This window comes from Harpia harpyja, chromosome 16 (assembly GCF_026419915.1).
Source record: "Harpia harpyja isolate bHarHar1 chromosome 16, bHarHar1 primary haplotype, whole genome shotgun sequence".
Lineage (NCBI taxonomy): Eukaryota > Metazoa > Chordata > Aves > Accipitriformes > Accipitridae > Harpia > Harpia harpyja.
The window spans coordinates 17333140-17350676 of record NC_068955.1 but is presented as its reverse complement, the minus strand read 5'-3'; the positions used below and the strand labels follow the sequence as shown (position 1 = coordinate 17350676).

The 17537-nt window shown below is 43.4% G+C and overlaps 2 protein-coding genes across 3 annotated transcripts in view; both read right to left on the bottom strand.

Moving 5' to 3' along the window:
* The window catches only part of SERGEF (secretion regulating guanine nucleotide exchange factor), a 175539-nt gene extending 174070 nt beyond the window's left edge, over positions 1 to 1469 (bottom strand). Inside the window, 1 exon segment of the mRNA XM_052811578.1 lies at positions 1351 to 1469. Coding sequence (XP_052667538.1) covers positions 1351 to 1374 — 24 coding nt within the window. The 5' untranslated portion in view covers positions 1375 to 1469.
* A 527-nt stretch (positions 1470 to 1996) lies between these two features.
* Positions 1997 to 17015, bottom strand: TPH1 (tryptophan hydroxylase 1). 2 transcript variants are annotated; one of them, XM_052811576.1, is made up of 11 exons: positions 16886 to 17015; positions 12998 to 13135; positions 11811 to 11994; positions 10284 to 10384; positions 9510 to 9577; positions 7793 to 7989; positions 7224 to 7359; positions 6590 to 6716; positions 5380 to 5475; positions 4700 to 4833; positions 1997 to 4400 (listed from the first exon to the last, which is right to left on the bottom strand). In XM_052811576.1, the coding sequence occupies exons 1-11, from the start codon at positions 16952 to 16954 to the stop codon at positions 4226 to 4228; spliced, it is 1425 nt and encodes a 474-aa protein (XP_052667536.1). In that variant the 5' UTR covers positions 16955 to 17015; the 3' UTR covers positions 1997 to 4225. The 2 variants fall into 2 exon arrangements, with proteins under 2 accessions (XP_052667536.1, XP_052667537.1); XM_052811577.1 differs by lacking the exons at positions 1997 to 4400; positions 4700 to 4833 and adding an exon at positions 4843 to 5273.
* Between the last annotated feature and the right edge of the window lie 522 nt (positions 17016 to 17537).

Sequence of the window (17537 nt, the reverse complement as noted above, 5' to 3'; positions counted from 1 at the left end):
ACCAATCATTATAAATTTGTAAGTACAAAACTATAGCCACTAAACTGATCATAGAAAGCAACCACTGACAACACAGTAACATCAGGGAATTTCTTAGCCAATTTAAGCTCTATTAAGCATCCAACAGTTTGGACTGCAACCTTCATTCACAAAGGTGGATTCAGTAACTTTCCTGGCCCACATACTGCAGTAACAGCAACACTCAACACCCACATTGCTCCCAGCTGGTGATCCCCAGGGGAGACTTGCCCTACCTCACCCATGCTCCTCCTGCCTATCTGCTCTCCATTTGCTCCCCCCACCCCTAGATGCAGCAACCAGTGTATTTAGCCCACATTTAGCGACACTTTGTACCTACAGAAACAACGACATTTTAGACAAAAGCAGCAGGCTGCTCGCCTCAGCCCATAGTTAACAGGTAGATGAGATGTCAGGATCCGAGCTCAACAGGCAGATCAAGTTGTTGTCTCACAGTCACTACTAGTGGCAGACAGTTTTAGAGCCCGCTACTACTCAACAGATGTAATTCTTTTTAGAAGGCCTGTCACAAGCTCTCATTTTAGCCTGTAACTTGCAATGAATTTTCAAGTCTTCAAAACCAGGCAAGCTGAGATAAGGTGCAGAAAGAAAACAGCTGCCTGAGGAACCGAGAGCCACACATGTCTGTCCCTGCGCTAACATACCTATCTTCATTTACCCTTCCAAGGCTGATGGGTTACTGCCAAACATGACCACCGCAGAGCAAAACGAGCTAACAAGGAAAAGAAATACCCACTTAGTGGCTCTTGGACCTTCTTTGCTCCTCAGGTAAAATCACGGTTCTGATGAACCACAAAAAAAAAAAAAGTCTTATTTCTTCGGAAGAGCTCAGGATTTCACCCCAGGTTACGCACTTAAAGCGAAACGCGCTTCCACCCGCCTCCCACGCCTGGGTGGCGGCAGCAGGTGAGCAACGCCCCGGCCCCGCGGGGCCCAAACCAAGGCACAGCTCAGCCCCGGCGGGACGCCCCTGGGCGGGAGGAAGCCGCGGGGCTACAAGCCGTCAGCTTCCCGGCTTTCGCGCGAAGCGGCAAAGAGCCGATGAACTGCGATGAGGGCGACTCACCACAACTCTACCACAGCATTTTTATTTTTTCGGGGAGGGGGGGAACCCTGGCCCGCCCTTCCCCAGGGAAGCGAGGCGAGGGCCGCCGGCAGCGCACACGGCCCCGGCCCCCCCGAGCCCCGAGCAGCCGGGCTCCGCGTCCCGCCTGTCGCCCCCTGAGGGGGCCGCGCCTCCATCTCGCGGCCGCGGAGCAGAAGGAGGCCCCAGCTCCCCCCGGCCTCCCTCGCCGCGCCGTGCCCACTCACCCACGCGAAGAGCACGGGCTCCATGGCACAGCGGCCCCTAGCCCTTCCCGCCGCGCCGCAGGCCGGGGAGGAAGAGGCGGGCCGGGGCCGGGCTGCGGCGGGGCCCCGCCTCACCCCGATACGCCGCGCACCGCGGGGGGGTGTCTGTGGGGAGCGCGGCCGTGAGCCCAGGGCGGCCCTTGGGCGAACGTCGGCCTTCGCCTGACGGGGTCCGTCCTGTCAGGGGCGGGAAGGGCGCGGAGCACCGGTTGACCCGCTGAAAGCCCTCGGGAGCGTCTGGGGGGGGGGCGGCTATGGCAAAGAGCTGCCCGTCCTGATGGCCTCCCCCGGCCGCCAGTTACCTGTACTCCACCGGCAAGCTCCAGCTCTGGCTGCCGCTTTCACGAAAAACTCCCCAAAAGCCCAAGCGCCCGGTCCTGCCGGCGCTGACAGAGCCCTACGGATGGCGGGACGAGTACCCGCCGGGGTCAGGGCCTGTGGAACTCCTCCTCAACACTCACCCGTTCCAACAGGGGAAAAAAGACGAAGCCTTTAAAAAATGAGGGGAAAACAAGTCACTCCTCAGGTAAATATGTGCAGTTCTGAATGGAATTAAATCACACACATGGAATACCTGAACCACAGCACAAAACATACAAACCCTTGGTCAGAAGTGAGTGCTTCGTGTTTATTGCTACAGTGCTGAAGTAAAGGGGTTTTTGCTTTTAATAATTACCAACAAGTCATTTATTTCATTGACATTTAAAGCCTCCACGATAGTTTAAAATATTTAAATTATTACTGTTCTACATAGCCAGAAGGTTTGGATGTGTGAAGCCAAACATACGTGTTGCTAACGCCATGGAAATGCATCTGCTCTGTATTACTTTTAGCAGTTTACTTAATTTTTTGCTACACAAGTGCAAATAAAAATACAATTGCTGTTTTTCCAAAATATTCAAAATTAGGTGCTGATTTATCAAGTATAAAGTTTCCTACTTGAAATGTATACATAGTTCAAACAGAGTTGAAGTAACACATCTATATTTCAACAACACAACACCAACATTTTTAAAAATGCAGCTGAATATTAACTGTTATCACAGAAGACTACAAAATAGATCCTCCCTTACTACTCACTCATAAGAAGGTTTCTTCTTTAGAAAGACCAAGCTCCTAAAATCTATTATAAAGTGTAATGTAAGCCATAAATGTTGTAGAACATATTTCTAGGTCTTAAATGTTCTTTAAGAAAAAAAAGTTATAGTAGGTTATAGTCACAGAAAAAATGATCTAGACTTGATTTAAACAGTGAACATACTTGGAAAGATTGGGCCAGTGATTGCTTATGGAACAGATGTGGCCTGCTAGAAAGTATATGAAATTCAAACTGATTTTCAAGCAGAGAGGTTAATGGAAGTCCTTTCAAGTTCTCAAAATCCTGGACTAGCATCTCCAGTGTATTTAAGATTTCAGACCATTTTTCCAGCAACCTTCACAGCTGCAAATTCTGGATTTCCTAACAAGCTCTGCCTATGAAGAATCAGTGCCTAGGGTGCTATTAAATACACTCTGCACATCACAGATCTTCCATTCAAATGTATCATATCCTGTACACATATTCATTTCATTAGCAGGGTTGGCAGAAAGAGCAGCCAGCACAGCTTTGTACAGCTATGCAGGATGCTTGAAACTATGGAGCTCTGAAAATGGTGAAGTTTGCTACTATGCAATACAGACAATTCAGCAGGACACTGCTTCCAAACGCTTGTACAGTGCTCCTTGGAATTAGATACACTTTACACTACAAGGTAGTTTGTTGCATTCATAGCCACAGAATTCCTATGAAATGCTTGGGCCTTTCAATTATCATTTGCTTGATAGGGAATGAAGGTGTTCAGGCCTAGAAAAGAAGAAACAAAATATATCTTTGTGCAGCTTATGCAGGTCAGTAAAGTGACCGAGCAATCAATGGAATACTTATTCTTACAAAAAGCAGACTAGACTATGAACTTTGGCTGTTATTTTAAACTTTGGGGTTATTTTAGAACCTATGAAACTCTTTTGAATATTAAATTGTAATTTGGAAATGGTTTTAGGCTTTGTGCTAAGGCAGTACCTGATGGCTTGCTATATTTTTTGCTAAATTAATTCAATCAGGAAAAAGGCAAATGGTATTTCTGTAAGGAAAGGTCTTCCCTCAGGTGCAATATCAAGGACAGCAACAAAAACCCTGCCTCTGAGCTGACAGCAAATCTCTTAAAATAAACAGAATTAGGATTTCATGCAACAGCCCTGTATCTCTGCACTATACTAGAAGCACGCCAAACAGCACATTTGCAATTCTTTGGGGGCAAGAATGATCCCTTTGAAAGCAAGATTTGACCCCTCAATTTCATCATGGTGAACCTCCAGCTATTTGTGTCCTGATGCCTGTATTGTAATCATTCAATTTTTAAACTTGGTAGCACAGACTTAGAAGCACTGATTACTATAGCTTCTACGCTATGAAGTGTGCAATGCTATAAAATCAGTAGCATAGACTACTAGAGTCAGAAACAGACATTTCCCTGTGGTGAATTATTCCATTATTGCCTCATAAGCCACCTTCTGCAGCACCTGATCCCAGCCCTGATCCACAGTCTAGCAATTTCTCTACTGCCCCACCAGCTTCTCAAAGGCAACTCCAGGCCTTTTTTATCCAAGGGAGATGGAGGAATACATTCTGCAGGGGACTTCACACAGAGAAACAAGATAAAGTTATTATCCTTATGGGCCATTCACTCTTCCATTTGTAAAGGAGAGAGTTCTGCATACAACACATTACATGCCTAGAAAGAAATCAGTAGGGAAAAGAAAAGACTGGCCAAGTGCACCACACTGCTTGACAGGGGTGTTAAACTTCCAGCTGCTTCCCCATCTTGCTGAGGGCATCGCTGACAATGTCCAGCTCATGACGTAGTTCATTCACCACACTGGCAATGCTCTTCATGTCTTTCAGGATCTGCACACTTTGAGTATATGGATTGTACTTCACACCAAACGGGCGCTTGATGGTTTTTGCAAACTCTCTATTCAAGTAAAAAAGAGAGTGAGTTATAAACAAAACACAAATGCATCCTCTGTATGCAGTCAGTATCAATAACCACTTTGCCAAATTACTTACTTTCTTTAAAATGGTTGTAATTGTTATATAGTTCATCACCTTTCCCACCCAGTGCATGGAAGACCAAGCAAATACTAATCTCAGTTTTCCAACCCCATGAAAGATAATTATAAAACTGTGATAAGAATGAAAGGGTTTGGTGCTGCTACTGAGAGATGCTTGAAATCAAACCTGCTTTTATAAAACAGGGACAAAAATCTGTACCTCATCTTTTCCTTTGCTTCTTCAAAACTTTCAGAAACAAAGTAAACCTCCTGGAAAGTTGTAATGAGGCATTCTTGCTTGCAGGTGACCTTTGGATCAAAAGGCTTGACTTTGGCACTGCCAGAGAGTGAGTGCTGGTAACATAATACGTTATCATGCGTCAGAAGAACATCACCACCCAAAGAATCCATGAGGAAGATGGCATGAGGTAGAGTGAATAAAAAAAAGATTAAGTGAGGCCATATTTAGTGCATTGCTGCTTAAAATTTTTATCTGCAGATGAACAGTGGTTAAAGCTTAACAAACGGAATAACTGAACAGTCATATTCTGCCAATTTGGGTCAAAAAAGGGATACCTCAGACACAAGGCTCATGTGTAAACAAGAGCAATATTTTCAGAATCTGGTTAAACCAGCAGAGCTTTATTCTGAAAATAGTTACTTGGAACCTAATGTTAAGAAATACCAGTCATCTAATGCTTCCTGTGAGACATGGGAGCTGCTCAGCATATATCCAAAAGCAGACTGTCCAGTAATTATTCCCACAGTGAATTTGCTTGAAGTCTAGTAGGTATCTAGGAGTTTTCAAAAGAAATTATACTTCATAAAAAACAGGGCAAAACAGTGACAATAATCACATACAAACAAAGAAAAGATACAAATAAGCAGTAGACATCTTACCTTGAGCTCACTAATCGAAGAGAGCAAGCCAGCCCCATAAACTCGTAGCTGTCCCTCTTGCTTGCACAAGCCAAACTCTACAGTGAAGAAGTAGCACTGAAACAGAGAAGGGCGTAAAATAATTCAGCATTCAGCAAAGATGCCGTAGTGAACTAGATGGGGGCATTTCTATTTGTAGTAGTGTCAAACAGTTGCAAATGTCAGACAGTCATCTCTTGGTTATCCTTCTCAGATATTTAAAGAGGACGGAAGCCAGAAAGAAAGGGTGAAAAACCACAGGATGGCATGTTTCTCATAAGAAAGATTGATATTATAGATTACCCAGCTAGGCTAGAAGCTGTTAATGTCAGTAGGAACATTGAGAGGTAAATCTGTTTTGAGAAATATTGTCACAACAGGACAGCTTCAGCTTAAAAGAAACACTGGATAGGGAGGAGCTCTGTGAGTGAGTGAAAACATCAGCCCACTACAGTTTGTTTCTCATTTGCTTAGTGGCTTGTAAAATTAAAGATGTTTAGTTTGCTGGATTTCAGGATTTCTGCAGGTATAGGTGAAGAATGCTATTTTCACAGATGGCTTAGTTCTGCTCCCACTGAAGGTAGTAGAAAATTTACCACTAGCTACACCAGGTGCAGGAAAAAAAATTCCTGCAAACCAGTTCTTTCATAACTGGCATCAATTATTTTTCATCTAAATTTAATTTTCATCTTCAAATATTTTTGCCAAAGCATCCAGAAACTGATATCCAGGAAATAAGATTAATTTATATTATGTGAATTTCTTGGCTGAAAAGTATCTAAGTGCTAGTGCTCACCACACTCAGTGAAAACACCGTATCATTTCAATTCATTCTACACATTAAAGAAATGGATTACTCTTAAAATCATTGAATCATGTTCCCAGAAGTAAGAAGATTTTGTCTGGAAGAAACAGACCATAGAATTTCCATCTGGAAGAAGTGATCTACCACCAGAAGTTGCACCCTTACTTGACAGCCAAGTGAAGAAAAATACCAATCATATCAACCCTAAAATATATCTTTTTTCCTAGCATGGAAAATTGTTATATGCTCTAAAAGCCAAGGACCAGTGAAACACATAGGTCTAGCAGCTGGCGTGGCTAATTTTGACATGATTTTCCAAATGTATTCAATGGAGTAGAATCAGCCTAGTAAGCTTTCAGTGGGATCACGAGGGACTCAAACACTCACTGTTGCCAGTTTTTGGACAGCCTCATCTGATGCCCCAAGTGATGCAAGACCAATTTCCTGAGAGAACTGAGCAAAACTGGGTTCAGCCAAAAGCGGGACATGGCCTAGGAGCTCGTGGCAGGTATCACTGGAAAAAGAAAACAAAGAAATCTCATGATCTGTCTTTGTGGTAGAGTGAAAAAGTAGCACCACTGAACAGATGCAAAGTCTTGTGTTAAACTATTTAATATCCAAAAGACAGAAAAGTGTCAATCGTGTCTGGCTGAAACCAACTGAGCACATCATACTAACTCTACATAAATACATAAGCTCAGATTTTCAAATGAAGCTGTCTAAAATTAAGATCCAAGCTCCACATTTGTGAGGCAATTGAATATTAAACTAACTCTGCACACAATGACATCTGTGAGAGCTCTCCAATAACATGCTGTATTTTGAAAATCCTGTACTTATGAAGGTGGTACTTGAGCATGCTAAAACTTCATTACATTCAGCATGAAGGCTGAGTCTTCAGCACCTTAAAAATAAGTTTTCTTGCTGGTGTTCTTGAACAGCTTATCAGTAGCTTGGCTCTGGGCAGTGAGATTCAAAACTCACTCGCTCTCAAATTCTACCCCAAGATTAAATGACTCACGGCTCTGGTGTATAGAGAGGGTCCGAGCTGTGTCTAACATATTGAGTGCAGTGAAAAACTCTGAATGCTAATCCTGCCAAGAAGTCTCTGGGTGACAGATATCCAGCAACGGGGCGAATGGTGAAACCCGTGCGCTCTGAAAAGGAACGGAGAAATTGTACATTAATTTAGCGTAGAACTGCACAATGTTGTTACCTTTCCTGCTACAACTAGGGTAAAAGCCTTGGCTCAAGAGCACGTAGGAAAATTAGGCACAGTTCAAAAAATTAGGCCTAAGCTTGAGAATGACCAACATTTAGCAGAAATGTCGCTACCTCTGTGTCAGTGGATTTCCTACAATTTCATGCCTAGAGCCAACACAATACAACTAGGTATGTCTTTAGCCAAACCTAACAGTCTCTTCAGAAGTAGCATTGCCCCTCAAATGTCACTCTTTGTATAAAGCCTCTTAAAGGACCGGAATGAATACAAGCAAAAATGACCAAGGTTGTTTTCTTGTGCCTACAAAATAGCAGTGTGATTTGCAATGGACCTTAGTTCCTTTTTGTGTAAGAAAATTAGCACGTTACCTTTCAGGAAGCGGGACACATCTTCCAGCTGAGGGATATTGTCCTCCCTGTACCCACAGTATTTGGTAAGCAAGGGTAAGTTTTTAAGGTACTCTTTGCAGGCATGAGTTGGGTAAAGCCTGTTAAGCTCTCGGTACACAGTCCCCCAAGTCTTGATCTCCTCCTCTGTGAATTCAATCTTGGGAATTGGGTCACCACTACAAGGAGAAGAGGAAGAAAGGACATTCCTTGGTAAATGGTTAATAATGGATGACTCATTTACCTACTATTATTATTTAAAATCTATACAGGTGTAACACCTGGTCAGGGCACATTAGGCACTGTCAAATACAGAGTGAGATCTGGTCTATACCCTGGAAATCTTTTAGTCTAAGGGCTTGCTCTCTTTTCCACCTAAATCAACTGACAGGGATCTTTGCATTGTCCTCACTGGAGCCTGAAATCTTCCATTCTGTAAAGGGTTTCTTAGGTGTCTAATGCTGAGAGTAACATTTAAAATACCTGCATAACCTTTGCACCTTCAGGAGCTGAAAACACATCCTTTTCCCTGTTGGACTTCCCTGTCTGCAATTACTTTCTATTATCTTGTTGATTTGTTTTAGAAAAAAAGAATTCCTTAAATTAACACCACATTGTGTGGAAGCAGCTAAATGTACACATTAGGTAAAAATCATACTTCTATGCAGAGGAGACAAGCGTCTGTCTGAAAATATTAATTGTAGTCCATCTTTCTTATTTAGCCCTCAGGATCTTGATTAAAATGGATTATAGCAAGGGTGTGACCTAAAGCCCACTGAAAGCAATGGGAGTGTTACACTGAGCTTCCACTGCCAGCCAGGTAACCAGCATGGCAGATGCTTTCCCAAAGGAACCTCTGTTAGCCACACATTAACAATAACTGGCTCTGTGCTGTGGTAACCAGTTGCATTAATACCCAGTGCAACAGAGCTCTAGATACCCACCATTTCTAGGTCATTTCCAACTGAGGAACTTGGCATCTAAATTCGAGCAGGCAACAGCAACATGAAAATCATGTTTAGAAAGAATTTACGGCACTGGGCTATGAAACTCTTACTGCTTTAAGAGCTCCCTCCCCCAAGCAACATCTCTAAAGACAGAAGCTCTTCAAGTTTCTTTTCACAGAAAACTTCTTATCTACACATCACATGCACTAGTTTGAGCCAGGAAAGAAAATTCAAGTATTAACATTTGCCCAAAGAGTTTACAGTCAGTGGTCAGTGGGCTTTATATTGGGTTTTGCCTCCCCTCCCTCTCCTTTGCAAAGGACACCAGTCTGCCCTAGTCAAGCCAGTATGCCCTGGCACAGGCAGCTGTGCAACATGCGTTGTCCACCCTCTTCCTTTGTTGCACCCATTTCCAGAGAATCGGGGAGGGACTGCAGAGTCCAAATGCACCATGCTGCAGGAAGCCCATGCTGGCATCGCTGCCCATCTGAGGATCAGCACTGCCGCAGATGCCATAATGACCAAGCAACCACGGCCCCAAACTGATCAGAGGCCCAGGAAGCTCTAAGATGGCCTAGATCTACCTTTTAATCCTGTCTTACATCTCCCTTCTTTTTACCCCTCCAGCTCCAATTCCCGAGCCAAGCATATCTTGGCAAGATCCGAGCCCAGGGAAGGTGAGCCCCTGCCAGTCCACTCTGCTATTATTTCAAGGCACCCAGAAGGCTTATTCTGGAAGAAGTCAAGCTTACTGTTTGTAGTTCATAGCCAGGTCTGCAAAATACTTTCGCCTCTTGCGATAGACATTGTCTTTGAAACCCTGGCAGGGGGAAGGAGAAAAACAAAGTTAAATGAGTTTCCAGGCTGTTGTAAATAATTTAAAACAAGACACTTGAAAGTTCTTCAGTTGGGAAATACAAAAGTATGCTGTGTAAGAATGAGAGGGCAGGGCAGGAACATCATAGCTGTAGTCTGAAATGTTTAGTAACTGTGAACTAAGCAAATACTGCAATTCAAAGTAAGAATCAGCAGTTTTATGCATGTAACTATTTATTCAGTAGACAAGAATTCAGTTTAGTCATATCAGTATTTATACAAACTTTGTTACTTGCTTGATTATTCTAAATTACAGAACAAATTGCCCATTTGCACTGCCCAAGTACCATTTGTCTGGTCCAATTATAGTAAGGAAGAAAAAAAGAAGAGAAATGAAGCCTGCCTCACAACAGTTTTTTTGTTTGGTTGGGTTTTTTGTTTGTTTTTTCAGTTTGCATGCAACCACTCAGGACCCAGACCAGGAGTCCTCGCACAAGTAAGCCTTGCAGAAAAGCACAGGAGCTGAATTCAGCGGTGGCCTTGCCTGAACTAGGAAAAAGACATGAAACCCCCAAGAGAAGGTGCTCAGACCCACAGAGGCACCATTGAGGGGAAGGAGAGGGAGGAGGAAAAGCTGCAATTTTTTTAAAGTAAACTCCACAGAGTATGTTTTCAGTAAGGATTGGGTGTAGGGAGGAAAAAATACTTACTGGATGGTCAGCATCCAAATCGGACCCGTACATCAGCACTCGGTTTGCACACTTATCCAAATCTGAGATCTTCTTTGGAAACCAGGGAACATTCTCCATGTCTAGGAAATGCATGGAATCCACAAAGTTATTAATAACGCCAAGCATGCTGAGGGAGGAAACGCTACTTTCAAGTATGGCTATGGCGGTTACAAGCGCAATCTATAAATTAAAAGGGCATGAATAAGACAAGGGAGTCCACTGCCTATCTGGCACCAGCCTACAGCTCACACTTCCTCCTCTGTCACTGCCACAGCCTGCCTACAGAGTACAGCCAGCTTCAAAGTGTCCAGGGGAGGAAACGGTTAATATGGGTTTTCTGTGGCCCTTAACTGTTATTACTGTTAGAATAGCACCTAGAGGCTGTCACTGAGACAAGACCTCCTTGTGCACACTGCTGTGGATCTTCTAGAGTACAAAGTGTGCAAAGGAGTAGATTTGCAAAGTGATTTGCCTGTGGTCCCTGGGCAGAGTGGGAGCAGGTTTGAGTCCTCCCATCCTGCTTTACTGACCATGGGAAATAAACATCGCTCTGTGGTTATGTACTTCAGAAGCATCCAGCTCTGCTGAGGGGTTTGTGGGTGAAGAGGAAGAGAAGGAGGCCCTACAGCCTTAGAGAGACACTTCATTACAGTTTTGCTACTGACTACTTTTTTTTTTTTTTTTTTAGCCTCAGAGAGTTTTTAACCAAGCTCTTGAGCGGTTAATACATTGGTTTTCTGCCCTGATGCTCTTCAATTTTCTTAAGAAGGACAGGGGGAGTGTTTAGATTGAAATTGCCCTTACTTAGGGCTAAAGTAAGACATTTTTATCCAAGAACACCAGATCTCACCTTCCCCTAGCTACGCCTAGCCAAGCACAGTGGCTGAGAAATACATGGGACCGACTTCCTGCTGCCCTGAACTTTAGGCATCTCTTTAAATAGAAGCAAAGGTAAACAGGATGTTAAGCATCCTAAAGTTAAAAGGCACTCTTTCACACTAATATAAGTAACAGGTTATGATGAAAAGTGGTTAAAAAAAAAAAAATTTAACTCAAGAGCTACATGAGGAAATTGCAGAATCCATCTCTCACTTTCACCAGTGTCTGAACTGAACTGAGATCTGTTAGTATTATACCTCTGTCATCATGGTGTACAGTCCCTAGGCAAGCCCTGTATTCAGACTGTGCCTACATGCCAGCCTGCTTTGGCCTGCGTGGGTGCAGGGACTCCCATTGATGCCAGTTGGGCTGCACTGAGAAGGGATGGGAGCACAGATAACGGACATGCAATTTGCACCAGCCTGAAACAGTCTGTATTCCTAGGTGACGCCAGCCAACGCAGCCCTGTTCATATCAACCAAACTGCACTCATTCACAACACAGAAGCATAAACCTGGTAGCTGCTGATTGAAAACACTACAGAAATGCAGATGCGGACACCATAAAAAGATTTCAAACCAACACATTGAGAAGTGCATTTTTATCAGAACTGCCTCTTGTACTTACCATCTTCTTGGACATTGAAATGCTCTGTCAGGCTCATAGAGACAACATTGACGTGGGATTTCAGGACCTGAAATATCTCATTCAGTTGTTCCCTGTTACTGTCACAGTCCACAAAGATCTCAAACTCAGAATTTCGTCTCCTGGACTTCCGTGACTCAATGTGTACCAGATTTACATGCTTCTCCTGTTTTGTAAGAAGTAATGTTTTCAAATAGATTGACTAAAACCAGTTGACTAAAAACTAAAATTTGTTTTTCAAACGAATGTTCTACTGCCATGGACTATTCACCACCTTTGCGAAGCTATTTTAGTTAATTGGATCTCTTGACAGCAGTTTGCTTATTGGGGGGGGCAATGATTTGATTTTTAAAAGCCTCCCATTCAGAAGACAATGAAAGAGAACCTGTGTTCTTTCAATTTCATTTGCATTCAGGAAGCACAGAAAGGCACAGTCAGGAGGTTTAAATTCATAGGCCTTTTTCTTTCATCCCTCCCATAGGAAGCTGATTAGTAACTGGGTCTGAGGAAATTCACCAAAATGCCAATCAAGTCACTGTATAATTATCACACAAGCAAGCAAGGGATTTAAAAGCAGTAGTTTTCAGGGTGTAAATTTCACTTTTTTTTTAAGAATTATTTAATCATATGTCCTGTATCAGGAACATAGAGAAAGCCCCAGGCTAAGACATGCAGGGCCAGATGACAGAGCACAGCAGCACTGCACATATTGCTTGCGCAATACCTGCCCAGCAATCGAAGGAGTGCAGCTATGCAATTGCAGTTCCTCTGTCACTCTCAGTCTGGCTATGCAGGGTGACAAGGGCACCAGACTCAACCCAGCGTGGGTCAGCACCCCAAGTGTCTACCTGCCATCGGCAACAGCTTCAGACCCACCTCTTATGTGCAGTAGAAACAATGAGTGCCAATCTTCTTTTCATGAGGGGAAAAGACAAAACTCCCTCAGTCTTTAGTCAGTGCAGATGATACGTTTTGTGAGGATTTTTAGCCAGCTAGCATCTAATTTCCGAGGCATAAATTTGCCTTCGTGGGTAATTTTGGGTGCAAAGTGGGAGCCAGGCCAGGAATCACGTCTTTAATAAATGGATGCAATTAATTCTAGTGTGTTCCAAAACTATCCTTACAATTTAAAAATACAAAGCTACTATAGCAATGCAATTATTACATACCTGAAAGAGTTTTAATGCTTTTACAAGTCCTCCAACTTCATTCTTCAAGGAAAAAATGATGGCTGTTCTTCCTCTTTCAGATGCATGGTATTCATTCTCTTTATTATCTTCAATCATCATGTAATTTGACTTATTTAACTAAATGCAAACAAACAAAAAAATTTTTTTTGTCTGATCAACCACAAAAGGAAAGTTGCCAATTAAGTCATTACACAATAACAGGCATAAAGTTAAGCACACATAGAATCTGTGAGAGCTGAGGATGAAATACTGAGATTTCATTTTTTCAGTTACGATGATTTTACAGACATCTCTAGTCATTCTCTAGGATGTGGAAAATGTTTTCAAAGCATAGTTTATAATTAGCGTTAGTATTTCGGAAGGGGGGAGCTATAAGACATCAGCAGAAATAATAAGTTGAACAAAATACTTGTTAGCAAATTCAATGAACATTGGTAAAGGGAAGAATCCAAAACCCACTGGATATAGGTAGGAAAAGATGGATCAGGATTTAGCCGATCAGAACTGAAAAATCATTGCCTTTCTCTCACTACATAACTGTAAAGCACTGCTTTTACAGAGAAAGGAGTTAAAATGTTACGCTGACCAGAATCTGTTGACTATAGAGACAGGCCCGCTCTGATCAACCCCAGCAAAGCTATTCCATCTGTCAGGTCCCCCAATTCACATGCCAAACCCCTATCATAATCACCCAAATCACACACTAAAAAATTTTTCAGACAACCAACACTGTAGGACCACGTGGTTTTGTACCTTACTAGTGATCACACTCCTGACTATGTTGAAATTGGTGGGTATCACATACCATATTCTTAGCTACATGTAGCCAGGCCATAAATAGAGATAATATCAGAACAATTAAGAATGAGGAAAATGCAAAGTAAAGAAGAAATACAAGGCTTAAAAGCAGAGGCTGTGTTTCATACGTCTTCAAATCTTGCAAAAAGAAACAAAAAAGGTGAGGTTTCTAAAGGAACCAGTGAGAAAGAGGAGAGGAACAATGAAGGCACATTATTGCTATTTGGAATTATTTTTTGATCTGACACAGCTTTTAAAGATATGACTATCTGGTGACATTTTTGGGAATGGAAAGAGCAAAAATGAAAATGCAATCAAAACACAGCAGTTCCATTGATTGCCTTCTACAGTCTCTCCAGCTTTAACCTCTTTAAAATGGATAATGCTGAACAGCTAAATATTTCTATCTATAATAGATAAGTTTAAAAATAAAAAACAGATTTTACCTGTCCGCTATCAAAACATTCCCATTTACCTTTCAGATCAAGAAGGTAATCTGCCTAACAAAATAATGAAATTAGTTTCATTTTAAATTGAGTATTTTACAACAAGGCACATGTTTCGTGCTGCTCTAAGAAACGTTTCAAGCAGGTTACTGGATGTGAGCTCTTTGGGGTGCTGAAGCGGTAACCCATGGAAGAGGTCTTGCTCCAAGCCCACTGATGCTAATGGAAATGTCTGGATTTCTGACTGGGTCCCCACCTCTAACAAGTTGTCACTATATGATGAGCCTAGACAGCAGTGTGAGTCCATCACACTGTTTCTGATCCAGTAAAGCCACTGATCTCCATCAGCCTGAGTCCAGACATCAAATTCTTTGCTGAAAGTGGGGGACAGGGCCCAATCCAGGTTCTGCTGAGCAGCCTGCAGGTTTCGCAGCTCACTTCAGCGAGTGTCAGATCAGGATCACAAGAGCCAGGAACAGGCACTGAGCAAGGGTACTCCAAGCAGAAAAGAAAAAGCTAATAACTCCACAGTTACATATAGATTATTGGCTGTTTTCTCAAGTGCAGAGATCACCATTTGTGTGAGCCAAATCCTATTCAGACAATACTTCTACAGAAGAAGCTGGATGCAAAGAAGTCTCCATTACAAATAGAGTTAGATGACAGTCTTTGAAGGCAAAAACTGTTGGGCTGGTTTATATGTACAGTTTAAACGCAGCATGTTGGCTTGATTCCACATTCAGCATCATTGACTTAAGACAAGATCAGCTCATGAGATTTGGCATAGTTGCATGCAATATTATAAGGTGTACAGCTAGGACAAACTACATGCATTGAACACGTTCTTATTTTGTATTTTGCTAGTTCAACTAACATTGTGTTTAGGATCAGCTGACAATATTTATAGAGTAATATGTTTAAGAGACCAATGAATAAAATACAACAAAATACAGTGTGTTCTTACATCAAGTTCTAAAAATGACCTCTAATTTAGGAATTTGAAAAAGCTGCAGAAAAGAAATTCAGATGCCTACAATGCCAAACACACACCACTTACGTCTTTAACCCTAAACCACCATTAATCTTTGGCTTTTGATTAAAAAATGGACTGAAAACAGGTCTGTGTTAATGCAGCAACCATTTTAGTGCAAGACAACAAGTGATAATGGTAATGCAAAAACAATTCCTCTCCTCCAACAGCTGCACCTTCACTTTCATTTTATTCTGTATCAGTAACTCAGCTGTAATCCAATCTGACACTCTTCCTTTGCATGGTAACACATTTGAGCTTTTTGGAGGGTGAGGGGGGGAATTAATATTGCATTGATGCTTGTTATTAATGATGCAAATTATTAACTGATTTGCCATGAACCTGACTCAAGTCCTAATGAAACTACACAAGCACAAGAATGCTCTAACACCCTTATTTAGATAGATATCTAGGCGTCTTCTGGTTAAAGATCGCTCCTTTTGGAGCCCATAGCAATTACCTTCCCTTTCTTCCCCTCCCCAAAGAATATTCTCTGCGAGATAGATATTTGAGGGTGTATATTTTGTGCTTTAGTTCTTTATATTAATGGATAGTCAAGATTTAAAATTATCCAAATATACTCATCTAAAGGAAATTACATTTTAAAGCCATAAATAAAGACCAAAAAATCTTTTCCAAAAATGTATTTGATACAGATTGCCATTAATTGTACTTGATAAAAAGTCTCAACAGGCGTTTTATATCCTCCTCCCTCTTTAAGTAGCTGCTTACTTCCTCACTGTCCTTCTGACACACTTCTTAGTAGGGAAAGATGAAGACATCTCATGAGTGACCATGACTAGATGTCACATTACAGGGGAATTTTTTGGCCACACCAAAGGTCTTCCTTAGATTTAGTTCTCAGACACCAAACTGAAAGCTGTGCTGAATGGTTTATTTCGTTTCCAAAGATCCGAGGGGTATGGCAAAACAATCTTTTGTGAAACTTCACTCCATTACAGTCAGCGTTCTTGTTTTCACAACAAATTTTACTGACTTCATAAACTGCACAGTATCAATAACTGCAGCCAACACATAAGTGCTGGTTTTATCTGGTCTTCTCTGACATACTGAGCATATTCCCACTGTAACATGAAATAATCCAGGAGTGGATTTTTCCAGGAGATGGATACACACAGACACACACACCCCCCCTTTGTCTCCTAAGTGATGATGCACCAGAAGTTACTTTGGTTCTACCTTAATTTCATCTGCTGGCATTTGAATTTTACCACTTTTTTCCCCCCCTTCTGTCCAGAAACGGAAGCATACTCCCTCCCACCCCAAGCCCAGCCGCACCGAGCGCTCCCACCAGTACCAGAGGAGCAGCATCTCAGGGCCACTACCGCTCTCCAAGCAACCGGGGCCAGAAAGCTCCCCTTTTCCCTCCAAACCCACCGCTCCGACAACCGCACGGGCGAGGCGGCAGAGCCGTAACTTCAGAGAAGCACCATTTTTCCCGCAAGCCGGGACCGGGCCCCCTCCCTTCCCTCCCCTTCCCTCCCCTCCCCTCCCTTGCAGCTCTGCTCCCGGGGCCGCTCAGCCCCGAACCGAGCCCGCAGCTCCCCGGTGCCCCGGCCCGGCCCCCCTCACCTGGCCGGGGCCCTCCCGCGGGCCGGGCGCCGCCTCCAGCGAGCCGCCGCGGCGGGGCGCGGGGTGCATGGCCGGGACCGGGACCGATCTCGGCACCGGCGGCCGCTTTATGGAGGGGGCGAGAGCCGCCCCTAATAGCCCTCCGCGGGGGCGGAGGAGCCGGCGGGAGGGAGGGAGGCGGGGGGAAGCGCTGCCCGGCCCAGCTGAGGAAGGGGCTCGTTAACCTTCTTAATAATACCCGCGGAAAGCTAGTTGTTCAAACGCCTTTTGCGGAGCGGGGATGCTCAGATGCAGCCACCAACCGCCCGCCATCTCTGCACCCCAGAAACACCCGCACAAAAGAGGTGCTTTTCCTCCTTGGTCACCCACGCAAGGCAGTCAGAGATGACCGACTTTTTGTGGTAACTTTGTGGGTTTTGCAGCTAACGCGAATTTGCACCCCACAGGGCTGAAGGGAGCGAGCATTTGGACGGAGGGGGCCTGTCTACTTCCACCGTGGCCACACAGCCTCCTCCCAACGCCTGTCCGCTCCTTGCAAATTGATATGTACGCTGCCTGTGTTAAAGGAAGGCATGCTGCATAAGAAATGAGAGGTGGTGAGCGATGGGTCCGAAGCAGAGGGTAAATAGGCAAAGTTGCCTGCAAGGCGATG

Coding starts and splice junctions, on each gene's coding strand:
- TPH1 (XM_052811576.1), bottom strand. CDS start 16,954: ATGCACCCCGCGCCCCGCCGCGGCGGCTCGCTGGAGGCGGCGCCCGGC. Junction 5,476..6,589: donor CTGTCCAAAAACTGGCAACA/GTGAGTGTTTGA, acceptor TCTCTGTTTCAG/TGCTACTTCTTCACTGTAGA. Junction 4,401..4,699: donor GAAGCAAAGGAAAAGATGAG/GTACAGATTTTT, acceptor TTACTTGAATAG/AGAGTTTGCAAAAACCATCA.